At 36.7% G+C, this 26,860-nt stretch overlaps 1 protein-coding gene across 2 annotated transcripts in view; it reads right to left on the bottom strand.

The window, feature by feature from the left end:
- capn15 (calpain 15) overlaps positions 1–24,915 on the bottom strand; it is a 31,682-nt gene extending 6,767 nt beyond the window's left edge. Inside the window, exons 1-11 of one of the 2 annotated variants that reach the window (XM_084103170.1) lie at positions 22,196–23,047; positions 20,724–21,489; positions 11,773–13,237; positions 7,419–7,627; positions 6,976–7,159; positions 5,805–6,028; positions 4,391–4,516; positions 3,268–3,420; positions 2,104–2,265; positions 1,788–2,014; positions 307–470 (exon numbers count right to left, since the gene is read on the bottom strand). In XM_084103170.1, coding sequence (XP_083959296.1) covers positions 307–470; positions 1,788–2,014; positions 2,104–2,265; positions 3,268–3,420; positions 4,391–4,516; positions 5,805–6,028; positions 6,976–7,159; positions 7,419–7,627; positions 11,773–13,237; positions 20,724–20,908 — 3,099 coding nt within the window. In that variant the 5' untranslated portion in view covers positions 20,909–21,489; positions 22,196–23,047. Of the gene's footprint in view, positions 1–306; positions 471–1,787; positions 2,015–2,103; positions 2,266–3,267; positions 3,421–4,390; positions 4,517–5,804; positions 6,029–6,975; positions 7,160–7,418; positions 7,628–11,772; positions 13,238–20,723; positions 21,490–22,195; positions 23,048–24,656 lie in introns of those variants that run through there. The other variant, XM_084103171.1, reaches the window with a different exon arrangement.
- Positions 24,916–26,860: the final 1,945 nt, after the last annotated feature.

The raw sequence follows: 26,860 nt of genomic DNA, 5'->3' as shown, positions 1-26,860 counted from the left end.
TTAAATTACATGAAATAATATACATATGTTAAGTTAACCAATTTTTTTACCTATTATAACTCATATATGCTCAGTATGATTTCTAAAAACTGATCATAACATTCAGAGCTGATGGAACCGACTGGAGTCACAGTGTGCCTCACAGTTTAAAATATATATATATATATACACATACATATTTATATATTTGTCTGTGCTCCTCTTAGGTTTAAAATATGATAAAAGTCATCACATTTGCTAAATGCTGACACAGAAAGTTCTCCATACAGTGTGTGTGTGTGTGTGTGTGTGTGTGTGTTCCTGTACCTCATGTCTCTCTCCCTTGTTCTCCGTCATCAGGATGATGGCATCAGCGAGTGTTGTGGACGAGGCCTCCACCTGCTCCACCATCACCTGTCTGGAGCTGTAGATGGCCAAGATGTACCCTGGGAAATCCTGACTGGGTCTCCGAGCGTTAGTGGGGCTGGACACTGTCGAAACACGCACAACATGATGAAGAGGACCTATATGCTTTTTTCCCCATATTCCTCTTTCTTTAGTGTTGCTGTTTGAGTCCCTCCAGCGGGAGTTCTTCTCTACATCAGTGTCAGTGTTTCTGAACTCCCTGAAACGCCTCCATTGTACTCTTCAGTTTTTGTTCTTCCAGGAACGAACACTTCACAATATTCCTCATTGAAATAATTCATACGCAGAATAAAGGGGCGGGGCCTGGATGAGTTAGTACTGTGTTGGAACTGGCGGATATGGTAAGGGGGCGGGGCATGAAAACGATGTATAAACCTTAATTAAACAATGTAATAATATTGATATTCCGCTATAGTTTGGAAAATGGATGGATGAATGATTCAGCAGCGGCGCCATCTTCTGGTCAGACGAGGGAATTCATTCAGTGCACGACTCTCACCGTGCATTATGGGTATTTTCTAGCCGTTGAGCGCACATCGGTGGCTGTCCCGTCAAATAGTGCTCTATTTAAGGATATAGGGGGCGATTTAAGACACAGTCCAATTCTTTTCTGCGAACTGGTTCTTTCGGACAGTTCAATGAACCGGTTCAAAAAAACGATTCACCATAATCACACAACGATGTCGCATATACACAATTCTACTATAAAAGCACCCAATAATGATGTGAAATGAGGATGTTTTACGTGTCTAAAGCATATATAGTGAATGAACTAGTCTTAAATCAACTCACCTTTTTACAATAAACCATGAAAAAAAAAAAAAAAAAACGTTCATTTCACCCCTCATTCAAGTCAACTGCTCGTTCACGCATATGCTCGTATCAGCGGCTCGTTGTTTGTTTGCGGACATGTCCGACTCTGGAACTGTTGTAACCATTAAACGACTCATTTTGCCCCCTTATGAAACCCTCGGCACACATATCGGACACGCCGGAAAGACTGTTCTCAGTTCAGTGTACTGTTGGACTAACTGGAGCGCTGAATGAGTTAGCAAAACTAGCCGACATCACAGGATCAAATACTCCTGGATGGAGTGACTGTCAGACACGTCTGAAAGTGAGTTAGACTGAGGAACTTGTAGATCTGTGCTGACTTGACTTGAGCATCGAACGGTTTCAGACGGTTCAGTCCGATCATGACTAGAACTAAACAGAGCGTTACTGACAGACTGGGAAGAGAGGAGCTGCAAATATGGGAAAAATAATGTTTTAACATGAAAACCTGTTCTATTAGAGCCCAAAAACTAAATCAAGACTCTGTAAATGGGCTGTTTAATCTCATCCAGTGTTTATATTCCAGCGTCGTCTCTCCGTCTGTGTACCTGGTGTTGACGTCCCGGTCAGGTCCATCTGCCAGTGGTTGAAGGCACAGCAAACCACCGCATACTCTCCCGGCTCCAGCATCACATCACATCCTACAAACTTCTTCACCGCGCGCTTGCTGTGTGCTAACAGACGCCCCAGTACCAGCTTATTCCCGTTACCGAACGAGGCCCGGAAGACCATAATGCACAGATCCAACAGGTGACTGTCAGCCGTGTCTGAGCGCCTGGTGGATTGAGAGCGGTTTTATTTTTGTTGTTGTTGTTGTTTTTATGATTAATATTTTATGTCTTTATTCATTTTGATGTGATTTACCTGCTGCCCTCCTGGAAGAGGGCGAACTCCAGCGCGGTTCTCTCCAGGACTGTGAGCGCGGTTACGGTCACCGGTTTACTCGCCCGGCACGGGAAGCAGCCCTGCAGACGCACCTCCTGCCAATCAGCGTGAATCTTGCAGATATCCACCGAGTCAAAGTACCTACACACAACATTCACCAACCACGTTCTGGTTATTGAACTACATCTACTGATACATGGGCGGAAAATCTCATATTCTGGCCATTTTGAGCATCAGGTGATAATTAAACCTGATTGGCTGATGAACGGAAATGTCTTAGAATCAGTTCCAAAATCTTGATTTTATTGATTGATCGTACAAATTTGAGTGAATTTTAAAATAATAAATAATAATAACCATAAGTAATATTATAATTTTTTTTTTTAAGTAATAATATTATTTTAAGAAATAACTTATTTTCCCTTATTTTTATTATTAAACATGTATAAAATACTAAATTAATCATTTTAATTGAATAATTTTATTAAAATGAAATTAATAATTATTTATAACTTAATAAATATGGTGTTAAAAAATATAATATTATATATATATGTTACATTTTAATATAATATTTGTAATTAATATAGTTTGAAACAAGTCTTTCATTTCTTGTTTCTCATTTGTGAACATTAACAATGTATTAAATATAAAATTTAATTTTAAATATTTTCAATAAATATGGTGTAACTTATTTTTGTTTTCAAATGTATGTAGATCATCATTAAATAATATGTGCAATAAATTAAAATGTTAACAATACTTTTTTAAATATATATGTAAAATAATGTAAAGTAGATTCCATTTATCATCATTAAACAATATGTATATAATATAAAATTAATTAAAAGTTCAATATAATGCTTTAATTAGGATTTTCAGAAAACATTGCTTTGATATGATCATTTTAATACTTTTTAAAAAATGTAAGTAGATATCATTTGCCATCATTAATATGTATATAATAAAAAAAAGATTAAAAACCACATGATATAATCAAATCTAACATACCACACAAGTATTATACAGGCCATGAGCCTCTTCTGGCCACTAATGAGATCCTCTTTATTTATGGAAAGCTCTGATGAAGATCATCTCAGATTAAAGGTCAATTTAGCACAGATGAAGCAGCTAATGACTCACTTAATGAAGTCTCCGTACTCCATCCAGAACACGCCTTCACTGCTGCCGTGAGCCATGAGCTCGTGACGCAGATGCTGCGGCCAATCGGCCCACTCGTCCGACCAGGAGCCGTTCCAGGAGAAGCGGCCCCAGGGGTTCCTCAGGCGCAGCAGTCTGAAACACAGAGCCGCAGTCCTTTATGATGACCACTCACACACGAGCGATGGCTTCATTACTCCATCACAACACAGGGTCAAAAATGCTCTTCGGTGGACAACAAAAAGTACCCTATATGATCTGTGAGCCCAATACTGACAATATATTTAAAATAAATGCAAAGAAACAGTTTATGATTTTATTCACAATGGGAAATTATTCTGACATCTCATATATTATGCATGTTCTCTTACCTTGATGTTTGTTTCTTTTGTTCCTCGTTGTTTACTAATAGTTATTTTGGTATATAATCATATCAATATTAAAAAGTAGGCTTAAAAAGCATTTTCTACAACACTGTAAAAAATTATACGATCAATAAGTGTGTTTTTACATTGCTTTAACTCATCAAAGTTAAGTTAAGCAATTTTCAACTTTAAGTTATATAAGATTTAACTCATTTTTTAAAGTCAGTTTAATGTAATTTAAGTTGAAATTACTTAAACATCAAAGGTTGATTGTACTCAAAAATTTAAGGCATTAACTTTTTTTTTTTTTTTTTACAGTGTATATACAATTGAATAAAATTAGCAGCTAGCTAACAACAACTTGCTTTGTTCTGAAAACACTTAACATGCGCCCTGTCACACACATCTACATCACTCATAAATCATAATAACTGATCAAATAAGGCTTTGGCGGGACAAAAATTAGTTTACATTTTTTTAAATTACATTTTTTTAATGCAGGAAGAACCCGGCAATATAAAAACAACTCACTTCCTCATGCATGTGAAGAATTGTTCTATTGTATGACCTCAGAAAACCAGTATGGACTACATTTTTTGTCCTTTTTTAAAAGCATGACAGCGTGAATCATTTCCATTCTATGGAAAGCAGTGTTATGCAGTGTTATACGTCATCTTTTGTGTCGTATGGGTGAACAAGCTCTTCTTCAACAGTATGCATGTTGTGCATGTGTGTCTGACCTGTAGCCCTGAACGTCTCTGACATCCAGTATGGAGTACGCGTGTCTCGGACGGAGACCCAGAGATTCATACACAGCATCATCGACCTTCATGTTCCCGCCTCCACAAGACGCTCCCATCAGAAAACTGACACACACAGAGAACGCAGAACCTAGTCAATATTCATCATTCACCTATTTACTTACAAGTATATAACACTGTTATTTTAGTATCACTGATATACTATTAGTTTCTATTAATAACTTGAATTAGTTTTAAATTTTTTTTGTTTTTTTGTTTTTGTGGAAACACTTTACAATAAGCTTTCATTTGTTTACATTAGTTAACGGACTAACAATGATAAACACTTCTAAAGCATGCATTAATCTTAGTTAATAATAATTTCAACATTTACTAACACATTTGATCTGTTAATATTATTTAATGGATCTGAGTTTACATGAACTTGCGTATGTTTTTTAATTAATTTTCACAAAGATTAATAAATACGGTATCAAATGTATTGCTCAGTTAATGTTAGTTAATGCATTAATTAATGTTATCTAACAGGACCTTATTGTAATATATAGTCTTTATAGATTTGTATTTCAGTATTTCAGCTATGTTAGTACTTCAAGTTAAACTAAATGAAAATTAGAAATGCAGCTTTTTTATATTTTATTTCAAGTAACAATAATGTTATTTTATGGTATTAGTTAACTATAATAATAACCCTGGCATATAAATACCATATATTCAAATGATTAAATAACACACTTCATAGCACATTCAATTCAAAATATATTCAACATATTAATCTTGTTTATTCATATTTTTTAGCTGATATATTTTATACTATTTTTTTAAATAATATTTATAGTTTCCAAAACAAATAAAAATACAGAACCACAAAAACAGACATTTGTGTGTACATTTTATATAATATTTTTTCATTTTATATTAGTTAATATTTTATATAAAATTATTATAACAACATTTAACATAATGATTGAAAATATCTGATAAGTGTGTCTTCAAGACACATTATAATATTTATTATAAATATTCTAATATCAGTTATAGACAATATTTATAAATTATATTAATGCCAATCTTTTGCAATATAATTTGCGCTTTTCAGCTGATACTGTGTGCATGCTGACACTAATTGCCTGGTAATTTGAGCCCTGAAATTGACAAGTAGCCTAGAAACACTTTAAAAGGCACTTTCCAATTTGTAGTGGCACACATTTTTTTTTTTTTTTTAATCCAATTTTCATGTCTTGGCTTTTAGCCTTTATTATAAAGGACAAAAGATGCCTTGTCATCTTATAATGTGCCTTGAAATCAGTGAGTCCGGAGCACAGTGAATAAATTACAGGGCTCAATTTCCAGGACAATTAGTATAATAATCCTGAGTGTGTGTAAGTCGTACCCCGCCTCTTTGGAGCTGAGCATTTTGGCCCATATGAGGTCCGTGTCGATTGGCTCTTCACGGGGGTTGGTTGAGCTGACCTGCAGCATCAGACTCTCACAGGGGGCGCCAGTGAGCGTCGCCAAACCCTCGATGGCACGACCGGCCTGCAGCGCAAAATACGAGCCGTGGAGCTTCGCTAGAGCCTTTTCTATCAGCGCCACCCACAGCTGCCTCCGCTGAGCCTGGACATTCAATAACACAAGCCTTTAGGAAATAAAGCAGCACACGGGGACGTAATAAATGAAGCAAAGGATTATTTTTCTTTTTTTTAATTATTACTTTTCTCTGTATCCCCGCGTTCATGTTCATTGTTTTGTATTATTTCCTTTTTTTACTGATTTATGTTTATGCAATAAAAAAAAATTAAAAAAATGCAGTAAAGGAACTATTTTCAACTGTACAATTTATAATTGTGTTTTGTTAACATATCTTTTACTCAGTGTCATCATTATGAAATTTTGATGCAAAATTGTCATGCAAAAAAGTGCTTTGTTTGTCACTTGCAGAGTGAGCTTAAGAAGAAATGTACTTGCATTGATTAAAATCTTCAGTTTCATAAATAATATTTAAAATATAGTAATATTATTACATTCAATATACTTATTGATAGCAATAATATTTAGCAATTTATATATATACACTACCGTTCAAAAGTTTGGGGTCAGTAAGATTTTTTTATGTTTTTAAAAGAAGTCTCTTCTGCTCACCAAGGCTGCATTTATTTGATAAAAAAAACAATAAAAAACATGGAATAATATTTCACAATATTACTGTTTTTGTTTGTATTTTTAATCAATGCAGCCTTAATGAGCAGAAGATACTTCTTTTAAAAACATTAAAAATCTTACTGACCCCAAACTTTTGAACGGTAGAGTATATATATATATATATATATATATTTCTCTCTCTTTTAGATAAAAAATATTTGTTAATTAACTACAATTACTTTATCACTACTTCACATGTTGTTTTAGCAGGTAAAAATGTGCAATTCTTTATTTACTTTGGTTGGCAACATTTGAAACTGCTCAGTGACTGTGGTTCTCAAACAATCATGATCAGGCAATAAATTACAAAATAAGGGCTTAAATAAATCAGGCGTAACAAACTCAAGCACAGCAACACAAACCTGTGAGAACAGCAGAAACCCGTATTCGTCGCAGGGCAGCATGTCGTCCACCAGAACCGTCGTCCACGTTCCATCCTTACAGAGCCGGACCTGATACGCTCCCTCATGGCACATGGTTCTGGTGATCATCACACGCTCCACCAACTCGGGTCGTTCCGCTAGCACCGCCAGAGCGCTTAAGAACCTGTGAAACACAGCAGCAACACTTTCAATCCTACATCACTTCCTCCAAAAACTTGAATGCACCATTGAACGAACCACTAAACTGTGCTTTAAACTGAATTATTCTGTGCTTTTTGAGCACTAACCATCAAAACACACTTGCACAAATATTTAAAATACAGTATTATACATACAATTGTGATTAAATTGTAGGCAGTCTACAATATTTACTGAGCTGTATGCAGTACACTAGTTGACAGAGATAGACACACTTCTCTTACCAGCAATTACCCAGAAGGCCTTGCAGAATGTCAGAGGGGCGGGGCGTCCTGAACACGGACCATTTCACACCACGATCCTTAAAATTATTGCAGTTAATCTCATGAGGGCGGAGCCACTTTTTGATTCGCTGCTGGACGCTGTCATTCTCGGGGAACCCGACCGAACGCGGACCAGGAGGGAAACTGTCATCCACGAAGTTCACCGCGTTCTACAACAAACACACAAGAACTCTGTAAGGTATTACACACACAAAATACAGCATTTGCCATCATTAAATGTGTATAGAAAAAAAAATTAATTACAATTACATTTTTTTATTTAGCACACAGTAATACAGATATATACATATATATAGATATCATGTATATCTTCATATATACAGATATATCTTAATTTATTTAATTTACAAATCAGATCACATTTTCCAACATTAAATAAGTATATGAAATAAATGTAATTAAAAAAATTATATGAATTATTTATAATGTAATATAATATTTTAATAAATACAGTAAAGTATTTTTATTCAAATATATGTAGATCTTATTTGTCATCATTACAATGTGTATACGATATAAAATTAACTAAAATTCTACGATAATATTTTTAATAAATATGATGTAAAATAATTATTTTTTTCAAATTTGTGTAGATCTTATTTGCCATCATTGCCAATACCTATATAAAATAAATTAATTAAAATGTTAATATAATATTTTGTAATAAATATGGTATAAAATAAGTCTTGAATTTTATTCAAATTTACGCAAATCTCATTTGTCATCACTAAATACTTTGAATATAATATAAAATTTACTTAATTAACTAAAATTAACGATAATATTTTTAATAAATATGGTATACATTTTCTTTTTAAATATGTAATATTTACATATGTAATAATAAATATGTAATAATTTTTATATATGTAATAAAATAGATATTTTTTGCCATCATTAAATAATGTGTTTATAATACACACTGGAAGTAATTGTGAATTTTATTCAAAGCATCTAGACTTAGTTTATTACCGTTTAATACATTTAGAATAAAATCCTTAACCAGGCCAGAATGCCAGGTCACCTTAATAAAAACCACAATGCTACAACTAATCACTGTCAGAGTGAACATCTTTATAAAGTCTACATTTTGTGCATCAGATAAAGACACTGTGGAAAGTGACGAAACATGTAAAGACGTAATAAACCAGGCCAGAAGCTTCTGGACCAAAACTGCTCCAGATATTCTGCAGGAACGTATATCGTCACAGGAAACACACGTATATGCCGGAGAAATAGGGGTCATCTTGACTCTGGGGAGCTGTTTAATTGCTGTTGCAACCATTTCTAAAAATACGTCTCCCAGGTTGCGAGCGCAGACAGTCGCAGATCGGACGGGGCGCTGGGAAAGATGTGTTCAGACATGGAAGTGTGGTGAATATAAATGCCAACTTGCATTTTAGATGTTCGAAATCTCATTTGCAAATAGAAAGAGAGTGTTGGAAATACTACCTGATGTTTAATCATAGTATGTTAATATACAACGTGCTAAATATGCAGAAAAAAACATCAGGTACTTAAGTTAATGATGCGTCATCTTTCAATCTGAAGTGAGAACATCTGTGTCAAACCACAGCTGCACATATAACTGAAACTAACATTCATCTAGGTTGATTTGATCACAAGTTCTCAGATCAGATCGCTCAAAGCATCTTCAGAAGAGGTCAGGGACGCTTACGGCCACGTCACATTTGCAGTGGAAACGCTAATGCAACCTGATGTGCCCTAAAACACTGAAGGACCATCTAGTTATGCAATAAAAATGCAAAAAGATGTGCTTCATCTTAGCTTGGCCCAGAGAAAACCTGAGGATTCATATCGTGCTGCATCGACCCTCATGCGGAAATAACGCATGTAGTCCAGAAACCAGAGACCCTAGAAAACCTCAGATCACAAGAGGTCACTGGAGAGGCATTTGAGACGTGAAGTGTCTCGTAGTAGCATCCAAATATGTGATCCTGGACCACAAAACCAGTCACATGGGTCATTTTTTGGAAATCTGAAATCTGAATAAATAAGCTTTCCATTGATGCATGTTTTTTTTTAGGATAGGACAATATTTGGTTGAGATACAACTATTGATAATCTGGAATCTGAGGGTGGAAAAAAATCTAAACATTGAGAAAATCTCCTTTAAAGTTGTTCATTTATGTTCATGATTGTGCAGCATTCACTCACAAAAATAAATGTTTTATATATTTACGGTAGGAAATTTACAAAATATCTTCATGGAACATGATCTTTACTTAATATTCTAATGATTTTTGGCATAAAAGAAAAATCGATAATTTTGACCCATACAATGTATTGTTATAGATATACCCGTGCGACATGTGACTGGTGACGTGATCCAGTGTCACATGTGTTCAACCTCTAATAGGACACTAAGCATGTATTACTGGTAATGTAGACATTATAAGCTCTGTTTGGGATCATACTGTTGCAACCTTTGGTTTGCACAATCACATTCCTTTAAGAGGTGTTTGACTACACAAGGAGAAAATATACAGGTCAATTTGATTTGACCACCAATCTCAAGGCTAAAATATAATAATTAACCAAAGGTTTGCCAAGACACAAATCAGTGTTATCAAGAAGTTTCAACTGGAAACATAACTGAAAGGAAAACTCCTGATTTAAAAAGACCTTTGACAAGCTGTTGAAGTTCACCTTCAGGCAAGTGAAGGCTGAACCTGTATTTATAGTCCCAGAATTAAGGAAGACGAAGCTTAGAGCAGTTTTAACTGCATCTGTGTTCTTTTCCGAAACATTTATTGAATCTGGACAAGGATCAAGAACAAGAAGTTCTTGAGTATTTCAGACACTCTTGACTATGTCCTTTCTGGCTGAACAGAACTTCAGAAGCTGTACAACTGCTGTCAGCATCTCCTCAAACACAAAGTCTGACCACTTTCCCCTCTAAGAAGGTCAGAAATATATCAAATATTCAGCAGATACGAGGGCGCCGCTGGTTTCATAATGCACTGTGTTTTTGATACTGGCTCGGTTTCAAAGACGGAGCTGCGGTTTGATACCAATGAAATGTCAAGAGAGCAGAGTAGAACGGATGTTTAAATGATTACATTAGCATTTAGCTGAGAGTAATAGAGAGAGATATATTACAGTATTCTGTGAACACTACAAATATCTAGAGGTGCACCAATGTATCAATCACTGACATTTAAACCGATATTAAAAACAGATAGTTCATTAATAATTAATTAGGTAGATCTAATGGGTTGGATAAGGTGTATATTAGGGTGTATATATATTCACTGAATACTTTTATTCAGAAAGGATGCATTAAATTGATCAAAAGTACATTAATAATGTTTCAAAAGATTTCTATTTTAAAGGAACACGCCGACTTTTTGGGACTTCAGCTTATTCACCGTATCCCCCAGAGTTAGATAAGTCCATACATACCCTTCTCATCTCCGTGCGTGCCGTAACTCTGTCTGACGCACCCACCGCTAGCCTAGCTTAGCACAAAGACTGGAGGTAAACGGCTCCAGCTAGCATACTGCTCCCAATAAGTGACAAAATAACACCAACATTTTCCTATTTACATGTTGTGATTTGTATAGTCACAGCGTGTACGAATAACAAGGTCACATGAGACACAGCCATCTTCTAACCGTATACACACTGGGAACTATATTCTCAGAAGGTGAAGCACTGCTACTTCTGCGGAGTGATTTACTCCAACTCTGAGCAAACTCTCTGCTCCTCACCACGGGGCGTTATTTTGTCACTGATTGGGAGCAGTATGCTAGCTGGAGCCGTTTACCTCCAGTCTTTGTGCTAAGCTAGGCTAGCGGTGGGTGCGTCAGACAGAGTTACGGCACGCACGGAGATGAGAAGGGTGTGTATGGACTTATCTAACTCTGGGGGATACGGTGAATAAGCTAAAGTCCCAAAAAGTCGGTGTGTTCCTTTAAATAAACGCTGTTCTTTTGAACTTTCTACTCAAAGGATCCTGAAAAAAAAAAGAAAAAAAAGTGGAAAATCATTGTACTAATTCGTACCCTTGTCTCAGTTTAATAATGACCACAATTTAACTAAATAAAAATGAGGGAACGAATTGGTACAACTTGGCCATGATTGACCTAAAACGATGAAAATAAGTTTTCATGTTTGTAAAATATAGAGTATCGCTGTTAGATATTTAACATTTTTATCATATATGGCAAAAAAGTATGAATCTGTGCATCTCTAGAAGCCACCATATGTACTTAGAAATACTACACTAATCACATTTAAATGTTTTTAAATCAAACTGACAGTGTCATACCTCTCTACAGAAGCTGACGATATTTTCCCACAATTCCTTGGCCTCTCCCTCATCCGTGCGTCGCCGGGCCTCCACGTGCATGCTCTCCCTGCGTTTGAGCGGTTTCCCTGTTTTCCGCAGGTTCAGGTACTGCTGCGGGGTGTGACACGCGGCGCAGTGCTTCATCCTCCCTTCGTTCAGCAGTGTGCACGCAGGACACGTCCACTGACACACACTCTTGTCCTGCGCTGATGGGGACGAGACAGAGGAAGATGAGGCGGAAGTGAAGGCACGCGAGTGGGAGTGCGGTTGTTTCCGAGAACACGACGAGCAGTTGGACGGCTCGGAGAAACCGTGCAGTTTGGACGATCCGCAGGCCGTGCAGTGGCCCGTTCCCGTCGGATTGCGTAATGTACATTTGGAACACGCCCAAGAGCTGAAGTCCGGGCTGGACGGCGACGCCGGCGTGAAGCGCACCGATTCGCCCAACACGTCGATGACATCACCACCTGAACCCGGCCGCGACCCTCGACACGCGTCGCAACGACCGGCGGATGACGAAGGAGGAGCCGTTGGGGCGGAGCATCCGGGGCACTTCCAAGAGGGCGGAGACGTGACTGGAGGGGCGGGGTTGTTAGGCTCCTCCTCCTCCAGCACACTTAGGCGCTTGATTGGGTAATTGTCTGACGGTGGGAGGGGCTTGGATTTGTTAGGCGGGCAGGTTGAGGGTGATGTTGGCGAGGGGGCGGGGTTTGGAGGCCGTCCGGGGGGCGGGACTTCCCTCCGGCTTCGAGGCACGGGATTATTCTGAAGCGAGGACAGGGAAGGGGGCAGAAACGGGATGGGGGGTGGAGACGGGGTTTCAGAAGGTACTTGGGGTGGAGAATCTACAGTCAGATCAATGAGAAGTGGCGCGGACGCTCCTGTCGTTTGTGTGGGAAACCCCGCCACAGGTGTAAGCACTTCCGGGACCACTAGTGCTTCGGGAGGGATTTTCGGTAAGGAGAGTTTTCTTGGACCACCACATGCTGAGCATGACAACGCCACCGGAGTGTTCACTAAAGTACAACGAGGACACGCCCACTCCAATGACACCACCCCACTCACAGACACCTCCCCGTTGGACTCCGCGCACCGGGACTCCCCATTGGCTACCTGCCCTTTGGCTTCAGGGCTGGAGGCGGGGTCTACGGGAGTGGGCGGGGCCTGTTTGGGTGGAATGGGTCCGTTGGCTGTAACTGGAGCGGCTCCGCACACAGAACATGAGCCTAATCCATGGTGATTGGTCAGGGTGCAGCGTGGGCAGGACCAGCGAGGTTCCTCAGCACTGCTGAGGCGCAGAATGTGGTTCAGATCCGGCTTCTGCCGGGGAGCTTCGCAAATGGAGCAACGCAAGGAACCGCTGGAGTTAAGAAATGTGCAGCGTCCGCATGACCAATCAGAATTCCTCACAACTGCAGCCATCGAACCAGGAGAATGAGAGTTACTAAAAGAGAAAGAGAGAAAGAAAAAAACTATTAATAATGAAATTAACACTGGATATGAAAATTAAAAATCCGAGCGCAAAATACACACACAATACAAAAAAGCGGGCAAAGAAAAAGGAAGATAACTGTATGGTATAAAATAGATTTCAAATAATATTTATATATTTATATATATATATATATATATATATATATATATATATATATAAAAATAGGCAAATAAACAATTAAACATACTTAAAATTAGATAAATATAACAGCATAATTTACAGAAAGATAAAATTTATATTGTACGATTTTTAGTTTTTATATACAGTATATTATAGTTTAAATAGATTTTTTTTATTCAGTATATAATTTTTTACAGAATATAATTTATATTTAGTAATTCATATTTTTGAATATATAAATCATTAAATCATTTATCATTATTATTGGTATAATAATAATATTAATATATTAATAATTAGTTTTATTAGAATTATAGTAATATTCAAATTATGTGGATTTGTTTTTACAGTTGATATTCTAGGGAGCAGGGAGGATAATATAAATGCACAAATAATACTACTAAATAATCAATCAAAGATGAATATGATTAATCAAAAGGAGAAAATCTCTCAAATATGTTAAGAACAGGCAAACCATAAACACGTTTTAAACACAACTCTGTTTTGTATAGAGTTGGTCTTTGGGTCGGTTCCCTGTGAGCATGCTGAGACATTTGGCCCCGAGTCTCCAAAAGCCATCGCATACACACAGTAAGACATTTGTACTACGAGTCACAGTCATTAGCACTGGTCAAACAGAACTGGCCCTCATCCCAATCCTCACAGCGTATGTGTGTGTGTGTATTATATGACTCAGTACTGATACTAACTGTCAGCTCGAGGAAGATCACGCTAATAAATAATGCAAAGAATCAAAGCTTGTGTAAGTATCCGAGGATATGTGCGCAGGACACACTTGCCTGTACACAAAAACCAGAGCATGGGTGTGTTCTGTGACCTATTAACACAGCTGGAAAGAAGGGAATTATTGACGGAAATAGTTCATCTGAATATGCGTTATAACAGCATTCCAACTGCATAATGTGTTTGGCTTCGGGCTGATGAACATCATGTAGAAACAATGCTGACTAGAATCCATTAAAAAGTCACATTTGAGTCACACAAGGAAATCTGGGACAGATGAAATCTGAGGTGAGGACACACCTTTCACTGCGCAAACGAGGAAAGGACATACGAGGTGAAAGAGCCATCAGAATTCATACAACAATCCATATTTATGAATTAATATGGACATGTGCACTCAGGCTTGATGTGTCCTATATAGAGGAGACGATACAGGGCGAGCTGTCAGACTTTTACTTGTTTATTTCTCAGAGTATCTATTTTTAAAAGTCAATTTCTATATAGAGTAAAACCCTGATGCCTCAGCTACAGAATAGTGATTGTATTTGCACAATTACTGACCAGGAAAACACACAGTTCGTGGAACACACAATGGTGGGGCATGTTGTCACAGTGGAACCTGCTAATTACCATTTATTATTTTTCAGCAAAATGCACAAAGTAAAACAGTTAACAAAAAATATGAAAGGTAACACTGAAATATCAAACTATTGTTTGGGCCAATAAATAAAATAGTAATTAATAAGTTAAAATTAACTTGACAGCTTGCCCCAACCTGATATTCATGAAAACATATTTGCCGACAAACCAGGAATTTTAGTTTAGAGGACAACATTTTGAAAGCAACATACTAAAGCATACTGACATACTAAACAACTGTGTGTGTATCTGAGTTAGAGAGAGACACAGGGAGAGTTCATTCTGAATTGTGATTGGTTGAGGTCATAGGAGCTTGTTGCTATGCGAATAAATCCTCAGGAAAAAAGCCTCTGATAGCAGCAACTCACTTTTCTACCACTGATAAAACACTCAGGAAACATCCTGATAATGATCAACACACACACACACACACACACACACACACCCACCCTAGAGGCGTTCAGCTGGATTCATGAAGTACATGATATCACACTAGGACTCTACAGCATTTGTGTCTCAAAGTGTCAAAGGTCATGTCAGTGTTGTATTTTTACGTTACACAACTTCACTTCAGACAAACTTAATGATGACAAGTAGATGGAAATGTGACACCTATAATTCTGAACAATTCTATAAAATATTTTAAATGACTCAAATTAACATACATACATATATATATATATATACACAAATACACACACACACATATATGGGTCAATGACGTGACGCCTACATTTTCTGTCCGATTGCAAAAACGGGTTTAAATGCATAAAAAGATACTGCATATTTGAAGTACCTCTCCCATGTATGTACTCACTTTAACTCATCAAAAACCTTTACTTATTTGTTATTTTTTTTTGTTATTTAAAGTGTCAAAACATCATGTGGTGCGACCGTCCGGCCATAACTTCTGTTTTGAAAACGTCTTTGAAATTACTCTGAATTTATTCAAATTTATTTTCTGCACTATTTGGCATGATTTCCAAAATGTTTTGTAATCCTTTAAAAAAATTCAAAGCATTTGTATTTATATTTCCATCATAATATACAAACAAACATTGTCCGATGATGTCCATTTTATGAAATATCATGTGGTGTGACCATCAAGGAACTACCATTTTGGGACTTATATGTTGAAAACTATTCAAACACAGGAAGTTACATCATAAACCAATTTACCAAGCAGCAAGCAGGTTTGTAATTCTCTCAAATAAAAATAAATAAAAAAACCTCTGTAATGGTTGGTATGTAGTTGCCACATTTGGATGTCATGTGGTATGACCTCAAAAAAAAATTAATATTAAAGTTATTTCTACAAATATATATTTGTATTATAAATTTCATAGTGACCTTTTTTTGGGAAGCTAGCTTGTTTTGTTTAGGTGGCCAAATCTGTGCCTGTAAATTTTGAATGAATTTGAAAATATCATGTGGTGCGACCAAATATCATGTGGTGCGACCACTGCAGACTGTTTTCCATGATAGATATATGTCCTAGATTGGCAGTTTTATGCTTTTATATTCAATTGACAGTTTATATACAAAAAATACTTTAATTTAGTATCATTTGGAATAGATTTTTATGCAATTTGGGATATTTTCTTCATATATTTCAAGAAAAATGCAACAACAAAAAATTAGAGCATGTAATTTCAGTTTAGTAATTATGCATTTATTAGTAGTGTATTTATTATTGCCTATTTATTTATTTAAAACTATTTGAATCTATTTTACCAGATGCCACTGCCAAGCGAAAAAATTCTGACCCTGCAGCAAGAGTGGAGTACCTTGATAGGAGAAGAGTGAAGTATTATTACAGTATAAAATATCTGTTTTCTATGTGAACATATAGTAAACTGTAATTTATTCCTGTGATCAAAGCTAAATTTAATCTTCAGCATCTTTAATCCAGTCTTCAGTGTCACATGATCCTTCAGAAATCATTCTAATATGTAACCCTGGACCACAAAACCAGTCACATGGGTCAATTTTTTTAAATTGAGATTTATACATCATATGAAAGCTGAAAAAATAAGCTTTCCATTGATGTATGGTTTGTTAAGATAGAACAATATTTGGCCGATACAACTGAAAATCTGGAATCTGAGGGTGCAAAAAAATCGAAACATTGAGAAAATCGCCTTTAAAGTTGTTCATTTATGTTTGCGATATTGCTATATTCACTCATCAAAAATAAATATTTTATATATTTATGGTAGGACATTTACAAAATATGAAACATGATCTTTATTTAATATCCTAATGATTTTTGGAATAAAAGAAAAATCAATCATTTTGACCCACAATGTATTGTTGGCTATTGCCACAAATATATCCTGTGCGACTTGTGACTGTTTTTGTGATCCAGGGTCACTAATGATTTGCTGCTCAAGAAACACTTCTGATTATTATCAATGTTCATATTTTTGTGGAAACTGTGATACATTTTATATGTCAGGATTATTTGATGAATAGAAAGTTCAAAAGAACAGCATTTATTTGAAATAGAATCTTTCGTAACATTATAGCCTAAATATCTTTACTGTCACTTTTTATCAACTGAATGTGTCCTTGATTAATAAAAATATTAATTACTTAAAAAACTATTGACCCCAAATGTTACCTGTATACAATAGTTTTATGAAATAATTTATATCTATAACATTATTATTTGTTAGAAAGAAATTCTAAGTCAAGTTAAAAGAAATGGTGCACTTGTGTTTGTGATGTGATTTTTATTTTTAAAAAAAAGTTTATGTTCAGGAAAATTCTGTGAAATTTGTATGAAATCTGGTTTAAATAAAATTTTTTTTATAAAATGTATTGTTCATTGATCTCTTTAAATAGATTTTTAACTATATAAGGTCTTCGTGTCATTTGGAGCGACCACTTATCATGTGGTGCGACCAATAAAAGCAATCACTGTATTAAATGTAAAATAAAATATCTTATTTCTGTGGCTGAAATATGAATCACTGATAGCCTACAGTATGCTTTAGTAAATGATATTTTTAAAACATTTATATCAGTTTTATGTGATTTACAGGAAAAGTAAGTCTGTTAACTAGATTTAAGAAGGCAACTCAGAAATTATAGAACAAAAAACAAGATCATTATTTACAAAAACTCAAAAGAAATGCAAAACTTGGTTTCTAAACACTTTAATTACTAAGAACTTGTAAAAAAAATGTTTAAGCATGTTAAGGAAATTAATTAATTTTAAGATAAATCACGGTCGCACCACATTACATTTTTTAAGGCTACGGCCAATTCATCTAGAATAAAAAAACACTAAAATCACTTAAATTAAATTTTTTAAATGAATTTAGGTGTACACAACATCCTTAATGTTTGAACAATTGCAACAGGTATTATTTATTTTTGTATTTTAAAATTGACCTGTCGAAAATCCTTATACGTCATTGACCCATATATAAAAAACTTTATAAAATAATTGAGTGTAGTACAGTAATAGTATATAATGTATAGACAATATATAATACATAATAAGATAATAATAATTTTTTCATGAAATAATAATAATGTATTTCAACATGGTAAAAATTAGTACAACAAATGTGAGAAAAACCTAAATAAACTAGTCAACCTCACTAATCCAGTTGTACTAGTTGACCATCATGGCCCTATCTGTAAGACACATGAAGTAAAAAAAAAAAAACACAGTAAATATTAAAATATGATATTAAAAAGTAAATATGTACAGAAGCGGCTCACAATTTGACGCTGGTGGAAACGCATTACATAAAGTGCTTGTGAAGCTTCCTGGATTCTGTTAACACAAGAAATCCTTTAGAAAAATAACACAAGGACAAGTCGACTTCTTGCACTGCTCAGTCCTTATAAAAATAATATGACGGAATAGTTTTAGCAGTAAGAATAATTCATACGCGCCTCGCCGTGCACCGTGTGACTCCAGCTGAGAGCTTGTTACCTCTGAAAGGCTCTTGTTGGAGTCGGTCTGTGTTGTGTCAGTTGTTAAAAAGGTCGGTGACAGACGTTTGTTTCACTGCTAGAACTTTGGAAAGGAACAGCCGCGTACAGCAGATGGTGCACAGAAGAAATGACATCTCTCCAAGCCTGACAGCTGAACCGCTGTTTTCTTGAACCCGGAGAAATGCTCAACACTACTAGCATTTTAGTTTTCTCCCCTTAGGTTCACTTCTGATGAAAGCCATGGTTTCTTTTTTTCAGAATTTTATGACTATTTTCCACCCTCTCTCTGAGCCTTTAAATAGGCTGTTCATTGCTTTTTTATGTAAATGACTTGGGTTACGATCTCAATGTACCGGCATCGTTTACACAAAAATTAAAGTTCTGTCATCATTTACTCACTCCCATGACTTTCTTCTGTTTGTGAAACATAAAATCATTTTAAGCAGAAACACCTGACTGTTTGGCATAAAACAATGTTGGACAGTGTCAAGCTTCAAAAATGACATAAAAGCACCATGAATAATGATAAAATGATATATGAAGTCTTCTGAAACCATCCAATAGCTTTGTATGAGGAATAGACCTAAATTTAAGTCCTTTTAATCTATAATAAAACGTACCCTCTGTCTTTATCATTTATGTATGGCGACTAAAGATGTTAATAACAAGACATGCAAGAACCAATGATGTTTTGATGATGACAAACCTTGCAAAAAGTGCCTTGAGGAACTTTATTTGATTATAAACTGTATGCAAAAGAGCAGCAACAACATGAGGGTGAATACATGATGACAGAATTATAATTTTTGAGTGAATACTTTCTTTAAATGTATATTAGCACCTCTTTTAAAGAGCAAGCAAGAGTATGCTGATGATTCAGCTCCAGCCTCAACATACGATGCAAACGTGATTAACGTCTATGTAATGGAGAAGATTGTCAAAGATGTGTGTTATCAGCACACACACACACACACACACACACACACACACACACACACATACACACACACACACACACACACACGAGACCTCATGGGTTCACGGGATGCCCCTAGCAAACAGTGGTAAAGGGAAAATCCTTGAGTAAAAAGATGCCTTCAGTGCCATCTGCTTAGTCCAGACCATCTGCTTATCAAACACACACACACACACACATTCAGAACTTGTCCAAGATGTTTCAGCTATACACTGTATTATTGACACATTCTATTCGACATGATCCTACTGCACTGCATACACTACCGTTCAAATGTTTCATCATCATCACTCCAGTCTTCAGTGTTCATTTCTTTTAAATATTAATATTTTGTAACATTCTAAATGTCTTTACTGTCACTTTTGATCAATTTAATGCATCCTTGCTGAATAAAAGTATTAATTTCCTTAAACCAAACAAACCTTTGAATGGTAGTTCAAAATGCACCAACAACCCAGAATGCAGGACCACCTCAATCCTAATTTAACTCGAAATAGCATTTGAAAATCATTTTACGCATTTCCAGATGAAATACAGGGCGGGAATATTAATCAGAAAATTAATGGGTGGTGAAAAGCGGGCAAGCATTTTCATTAGAATAGCGTGCACGTATAAAATGTTTGCAAAAATACCAGAAAAATGCACTAAAAAAAATTAGGCCAAATTTTTAAATTAATATATGTGATTTGCACATAAAATGTTCACAGTTTCAACATAAACTTAAAATGATCGTACATAAATAAAACAGGTCAGATTTCTGCATTCAAAAAACCATAGAAGAGATTTTATTTTATTTAAATAATCATATTTTCAAAATGCATTCAAATTGCTTAGAATCAGCTTTTTCAAAATTCTTTGTGTTAAATCTGTGCAATAATGGAAATTTATATGCAATTCAAATGCATGAATCTTAATTTTGGTTGAGTGTGTATCAGCAAAGTAAACAGTCACGATGACCTTAAATCACCTGATGAGGTGAAGCCTGCGCATGCATGCGTTTACCTGCGTTCTCTGTGTGGGATAGGCTGCTGTTGCTGCTGTTGGCGTGTGATGAAAGTGGTTCCCCACACCGGACTGCTGTGGCTGGTCCTGAGCCAGCCCATCGGAGCGGCCGAGGGGAACGGAGCCGTACCGAACCCGTGATCTGATTCTCTGTCCGTGGTCAGGGACGACGCAGAACTCCCCATTGCCACGACAGCGAGCAACTTCTAAACACACACACTGCGTCCCTCTGTTTGTCTTTCATACACATAAATACACACAAGCGACAAAGGTCAAAGGTTCTGGATCTCAGTTTGGTGGGTCAGACATCTCCTCTAGTCTGCCTGAGATCAACAACAGCAGGAAGGGCCTGTGATTGACAGCGCTCACACATGCATGCAAGTCCGCTGGCTAAAAACGTTCACAGGATCCACGGGTGCCGTTTCCCAAAGGTCTGCGAGGGCCACGGGGCCCTTCAGCTCAACGGGCCCGGTCTCTCTAAGCGCTTAACCTGCCGTAACCTCGCCTGAGAGGAAGGACGACACTTCAGGGATGGCAGTACAATACATTACTGACAAAAACACACCGTTTAAAGGTTTAAAAGAGGAACTAGAAAGTTTCCAGCCTCCATTGGAGCGCCGTGTCCCGTCTTGTTTTTCTATGCGACTGGTTGAGTCACGGCGCAGTCCCTCTAATCATGTTCTCTCTCTCTCTCTCTCTCTCTCTGTCTGTGGCTCATCTTTCCGCAGCTGTCACTGGGATTACGATGCGTCACATTTCATCCAGCCTGCAGAAGCAAATATTCCTTTCATCGCAAACAAACATCAGCGTCCAGAGAACAAGCATACGAGTCTGTGTGCATCTATGCATGCGAATAAGTGCATGTATGCGTGTTCTGCCCATGCATTTAATCTGCGAAACACGCGAGGGCCAGTTTTAAAAACAACACCCACGCTGTATAGTACAACCTATTAAAAACAGACATTTGAAGAGGTTTTAACTAGTAAAAAAGACAATCTTTAATAAAAAATATTTTTAAAAAGTACTCTGGCTGATACAGATAACCAATTATTTTATGGCCAATATGACTGATATAATGACTCTATATGAGACTATATGTTTTGCATGCCTGCAAAATAACTAAAATTGTATATTTACAACCAGGCACTGAAACTATTTTTTAATGTTCAGCAGAAATAATGGATAACTTTAGAAACATGTAACTTTTGTATCTAATTCTGACCGATATGATACTCATAATATTTAAAATGATCATTAAAAACATCAATAAAATTTTTAAATCTGCCAATACCAACTTAGGCACCTATTGTGCATCTCTAGTAAGTGTATGATTATGGCATAGAAAATATAATCAGCCAGATATAAAACAACAACATAACATGTATGCGACCGCGCATGCATGCAAGCATATGTGTGTATGCAAACCCCTGTGTGTATGCATGCATGTGTGTGTGTGTCTTCAGGTTCCTGACCCAGCGGAGGCCCTCAGCGGGTCAGACTGCAGGTGCTGCAGTGAACGTCCTCCTAGATCCAGCTGCTCGTCTCATCTAAAGCTCATGCAGATGTTTCTAACGTGACAGCGTTGGCTGTGAAGGTTCTCATCTGTCTCTCAGGCACTCGAGTATCAAGTTTGACACTCAGATCATGACTATGAATATTTAACGGCGCAGAGAGGCTCGGGTGAGGTGCAGTGGTCTCGGGCCCGGTGAGGACAGGAGCGCTCCGGTTCCGCCGGTCCGATGTGGGTCTTAACGGCGGTCCAGCACCGAAAGCATCCCGATGGATGATACAGACAAATCCCTGCGGCTAATCTTCGCTCGTCCGGGTGTGCGGTTCCGTGAGCCCGTTCGGTCACTCATGATTCGGCTCGAGCGGATGATGATAATGATGCTGATGCCGCGCGCCGCATAAACACACACAGCCAGCAGCCAAACTGCAGCGGTGCTTTCACGTGTCTCCTCACGGGACCCATGATGACTGCATGCGTGTGTCTAAAGCGCAGTTTGATGTGCATGCATATGCTCCGGTTATTTATTTGATTCGGTACTTAATTCAGCCCGTTTCTCTCCAGCACGCGCAGATGCGCGAGGAAGGATTACGGCGAGTCAGCAGCGCGCATGCGCAGAGTCAATGCTCGGGCTCTCCTTAAGGATTCAGAATATCTCCTCTTAATGTACACAAATAATCTAGATTATCAGTGGGTGAATCTCGCAAAGCCTGTCAAGAACATTCCTGGGTCGTATTTCACCTCAAAAATCTCAACTAAAATATTAATCAAAAAAAATTATATAAACTATTTCTGAATTATGACAATATTTTTGGACTATTAAAATTAATTTCCAGACAAAATGTCTTAAAGTGAATAGAAAAAATGAAAGGGTGACTGCATGCCGGGTTATGTGCTGTGATGAACATATTTGTATGTGGAGGTCAGTTGTGTGTCTTATGTTAATGTGATTAAGCATTAAACAGATGCCAATTTTGTCTATATTTTGAGAGATACTGAAGAAATTGCCATAAAAATTCCAGATCAGTGCATTATTAAAAGAGAAAATGCTATAAAATGCAGGATAACTGCATGCTGACTTGCTAATGTACAGAATGTGGAAAATGTTTAGAGGACAGAATCGTAATGTTCCTGTAACTGGCTATTTAGATGCATTACTAAATATTCTTAATGAAAACTTCAAAAAATAAAAATATCACAAGGTGAAAGAGCAGTAGGCCAGTGATGGCATGTTCATAAAGTTTGTTGGTCCAGTAGGTGTGTTCAATGCGTGTTCCATGGAAATTATGTTCTTCCACTTTCGTAATACCTCAACTCATAAAACCAGTCTGACAAGATCCTATGTACGCAGACACACGCATGAAAACCAGCTACAGATTCCTGAAGGGTGAGAGAGCTGATGTGTGAATCCACTTATTGAAACCACAAAATACTCCTTTATAGCCTGTGTTAACAATCACAAAACATGCACACACACTTAACCAAGACATGTGACACTGACAACTGCAGATTCATGAGAAAATGAGTCAATGCATAGAAACGCACACACCTTTACTTTATCTCAATATGCTCATACCTTTGAGATGCCATCTCCATATCATACCATCTCAAACGCACACACCTTTACTTCATCTCAATATGCTTATACCATAAACTTCTGATATATAGCTAACTGTACTTACACTACATTTAAACACCTGTTACACACTGTATATATTCAGAGCCAACTGATCCAAAAGAGACAGACAGATTGCTGAATACAGACAAACAGAAACCATTGGATCAAATGAAACTGCACTTCAGTAGCCTACTCTCTTACTAATAGGCAGAAAACAGAACTGAGAATGACAGAGAGTGAAAGACATTCAGTCTGAATGAGGATTCGATGAATTGAAGACAGTTTCTATTAGTCAAAATGAGCATTTTCATGAAGTGATTCATATAACAAACAAACTCATCACACACACACACACACACACACACACACACACACACAAAACTCAGTTTTACAGTTTGATGTTTTCACACACCACTGATTAAAATACCAAATTTCAGCTGCTGAAGGAAAATTTCCACATCTCAGAATTCACTTCCTACTTCAGATGCATCCATAAACCAGCACTAAACCAGAGCCTAAACCAGCACTTTAACGGTGTCAAATCACATCTTAAACCATTACAAAACCAGCGTTCGAGTTTAGAACCAACATTTATTTCAATGACACAATGTTACAATGTATCACTTCGCCAAGGAAGTTGAACAGAAACGATACAGTGTAACATTCGATTTGACTGTCGCTCGAGCAATTAAAGAGACAGAATCCCTCAAAACACACACATTTACATTAAATATAACCTACAGCTTGACACGTGATGTTTGTTGTGATGTTAGATCTATTTAATCTGTGTTTAGAAAAGTGATCTTACTCGTGAAGCGCAGGGAGACCTTTGGATAGACCGATCTGATCTTGTCTTCCTTGATTTGCCCGTTTAACTTTGGTCCGGAATGAGCAATTTATTCCATAAAACCTTCATAAATACGCGCTTTCAGTCTCCACGAGCTGCTTTTTCCGCCGATCCATGCTCGTTTGTGGATAGGTTGATGTGTGGTGTGATCTGGCTGGTTTGATCTACTGCATTAATCTCGCAGGGTTCCTCATGCTCTATGGTAATAATCACAAGAAACCGATCACTGCGCAATCGACGTAAACCCGCCCTCGATCACGGCGCTGCGCTGCTCAGATTGCGCAACTCCCGTTCAGAATGCGGATTTCTGAAACTCGTTTCCCAAAATGCCTTGTGTGTATTGGAGAGAGAGGTACAATTCTTATTGGACCGCAAATGTTGTCGGCCAGTAACTGTTTCCTAGGAAACGCACAGGGTCATTCCTACAGGGGGCGCTCGGTGGCCCAGAAACCTGAAATCCCACGACTTTTTTGTTTTTTATTTATTAAAAATATTTGTTTGATAAAAACTGTGTATTTTCAAATCTACCAATTTAAAAAAAAAAATCATATCATATCTGCAGTTTATAAAAGTATTATTTTCAATCCTCATCCAGCCAATACAATCAACTGTGATTGGTCCATCCTGATAAGCGCAAAGAAAAGTAACAGTTATCACGTGACAACGCCTTCCACTTCATCAGCGTCTGGACAATATGTTACACACAAAAACGACAGTAATATATTTTAATTGTCGCTGAATGTAATGTTAACAAACAAGGATAATTAATATAAAGTACTTGAATATTTAGAGACAGCTTCTGGGCCTCAGCGTGACCATTTTTCTACAGCCATTCATTCGATTTCTATGAGAGAGGAAATTCCGGATGCGGTTAAATTAAGTCGGTTTCCTCAAAAAAATATGGCAAAAGCGAAACTGAGCCTGTGGTAAATTATATATATATATATATATATATATATATATATATATATATATATATATATATATATATATATATATATGTGTGTGTGTGTGTGTGTGTGTGTGTGTGTGTGTGTGTATATTAAACAAATTTGTAATACTTTGTTCTCATCATAAATGTGATGTGACAGCGTAAGTACTGCCCATTCTGAGGTAACATTTACTGTGAAACTCTTAAGGACAGCTCTGTATAATTACTGATGATTAATAAAGTACATGTAGATATTTCAGCACTATTGTTTTGATGGTGAATAGCGACATCTAGCGGAAGAACGACAGTACTGTTGGACAGCAACAGCCTAATAATGAATCAGACGTTCCAAGTGCCCCATCTAGTGGTTAACAGTGGAAGTTCTAAGAAAATTATTGGTTTCAAGCATGGTTTCAAGCTGTTCTTGGAGCTAGCATTGAGTTATGTATATACTTAATATAAGTTATGGGTTATTTGCATGTGGAAAGAGTGAACAAAAACAACAACAAAAAAAAAAAAACACATTGAATTTAAATTTATAGTTTAAAGAGAAGCAGAACATTTTTTATGTCTACATTTAAATGTCTTTGGCCTAAATGAAAATGGCCTAAAGTATTATTATATTATAATTATATACTTTATCAACATTTATCAGAGAGAGAATAAATAATAGAGTCATTGAATAGTAACAGAATTCATCTGGTGCAGTGATCGCTCTGTTAGTAGGACTTTGTACTAATCCAGATCTTGGTGGCGTGGGAAAAAAAAGAAAATCCTACAAACTTCATTCCCAGTTTCAGAAACAGTCTCAGTAGCGTTTCTCGTGTATTCATTCTTTTCAGCATGTGAACTGATTTAATCCTGGTAATTCCATGTCACCCGGTGCATTTGAGCTTGTATGGAATATCACATGTGCCAGGAAATATTACATATCCCAGGATTTCTCTACTTTGGGTTTGTTCCCCAGATATTTTTGCTTGGCTCTCTATTGTGTGCTTGTCCCCCCACACTTATTAATAAAAAAAAAAATAAAAAAAACATTTATTAAAAATGTAATAAAATCAAGAAAAGTCTACTTTGCACCTTGTTGCACCTAAAACAACATTTAATGGTTATAAAAGGTTAGCAAAACCCCCAAATCAGTGTTGATTCACCCATGAATACATGTTGAAATGCTGTGTAGGAACTTTAAATGTCACATTATCAATTATAATGCGTGCATTTTGTATTTTTA

Source organism: Abramis brama (genome assembly GCF_963993115.1).
Source record: "Abramis brama genome assembly, chromosome: 24".
NCBI classification, from domain to species: domain Eukaryota; kingdom Metazoa; phylum Chordata; class Actinopteri; order Cypriniformes; family Leuciscidae; genus Abramis; species Abramis brama.
This window is presented reverse-complemented; position numbering and strand designations above follow the sequence as displayed.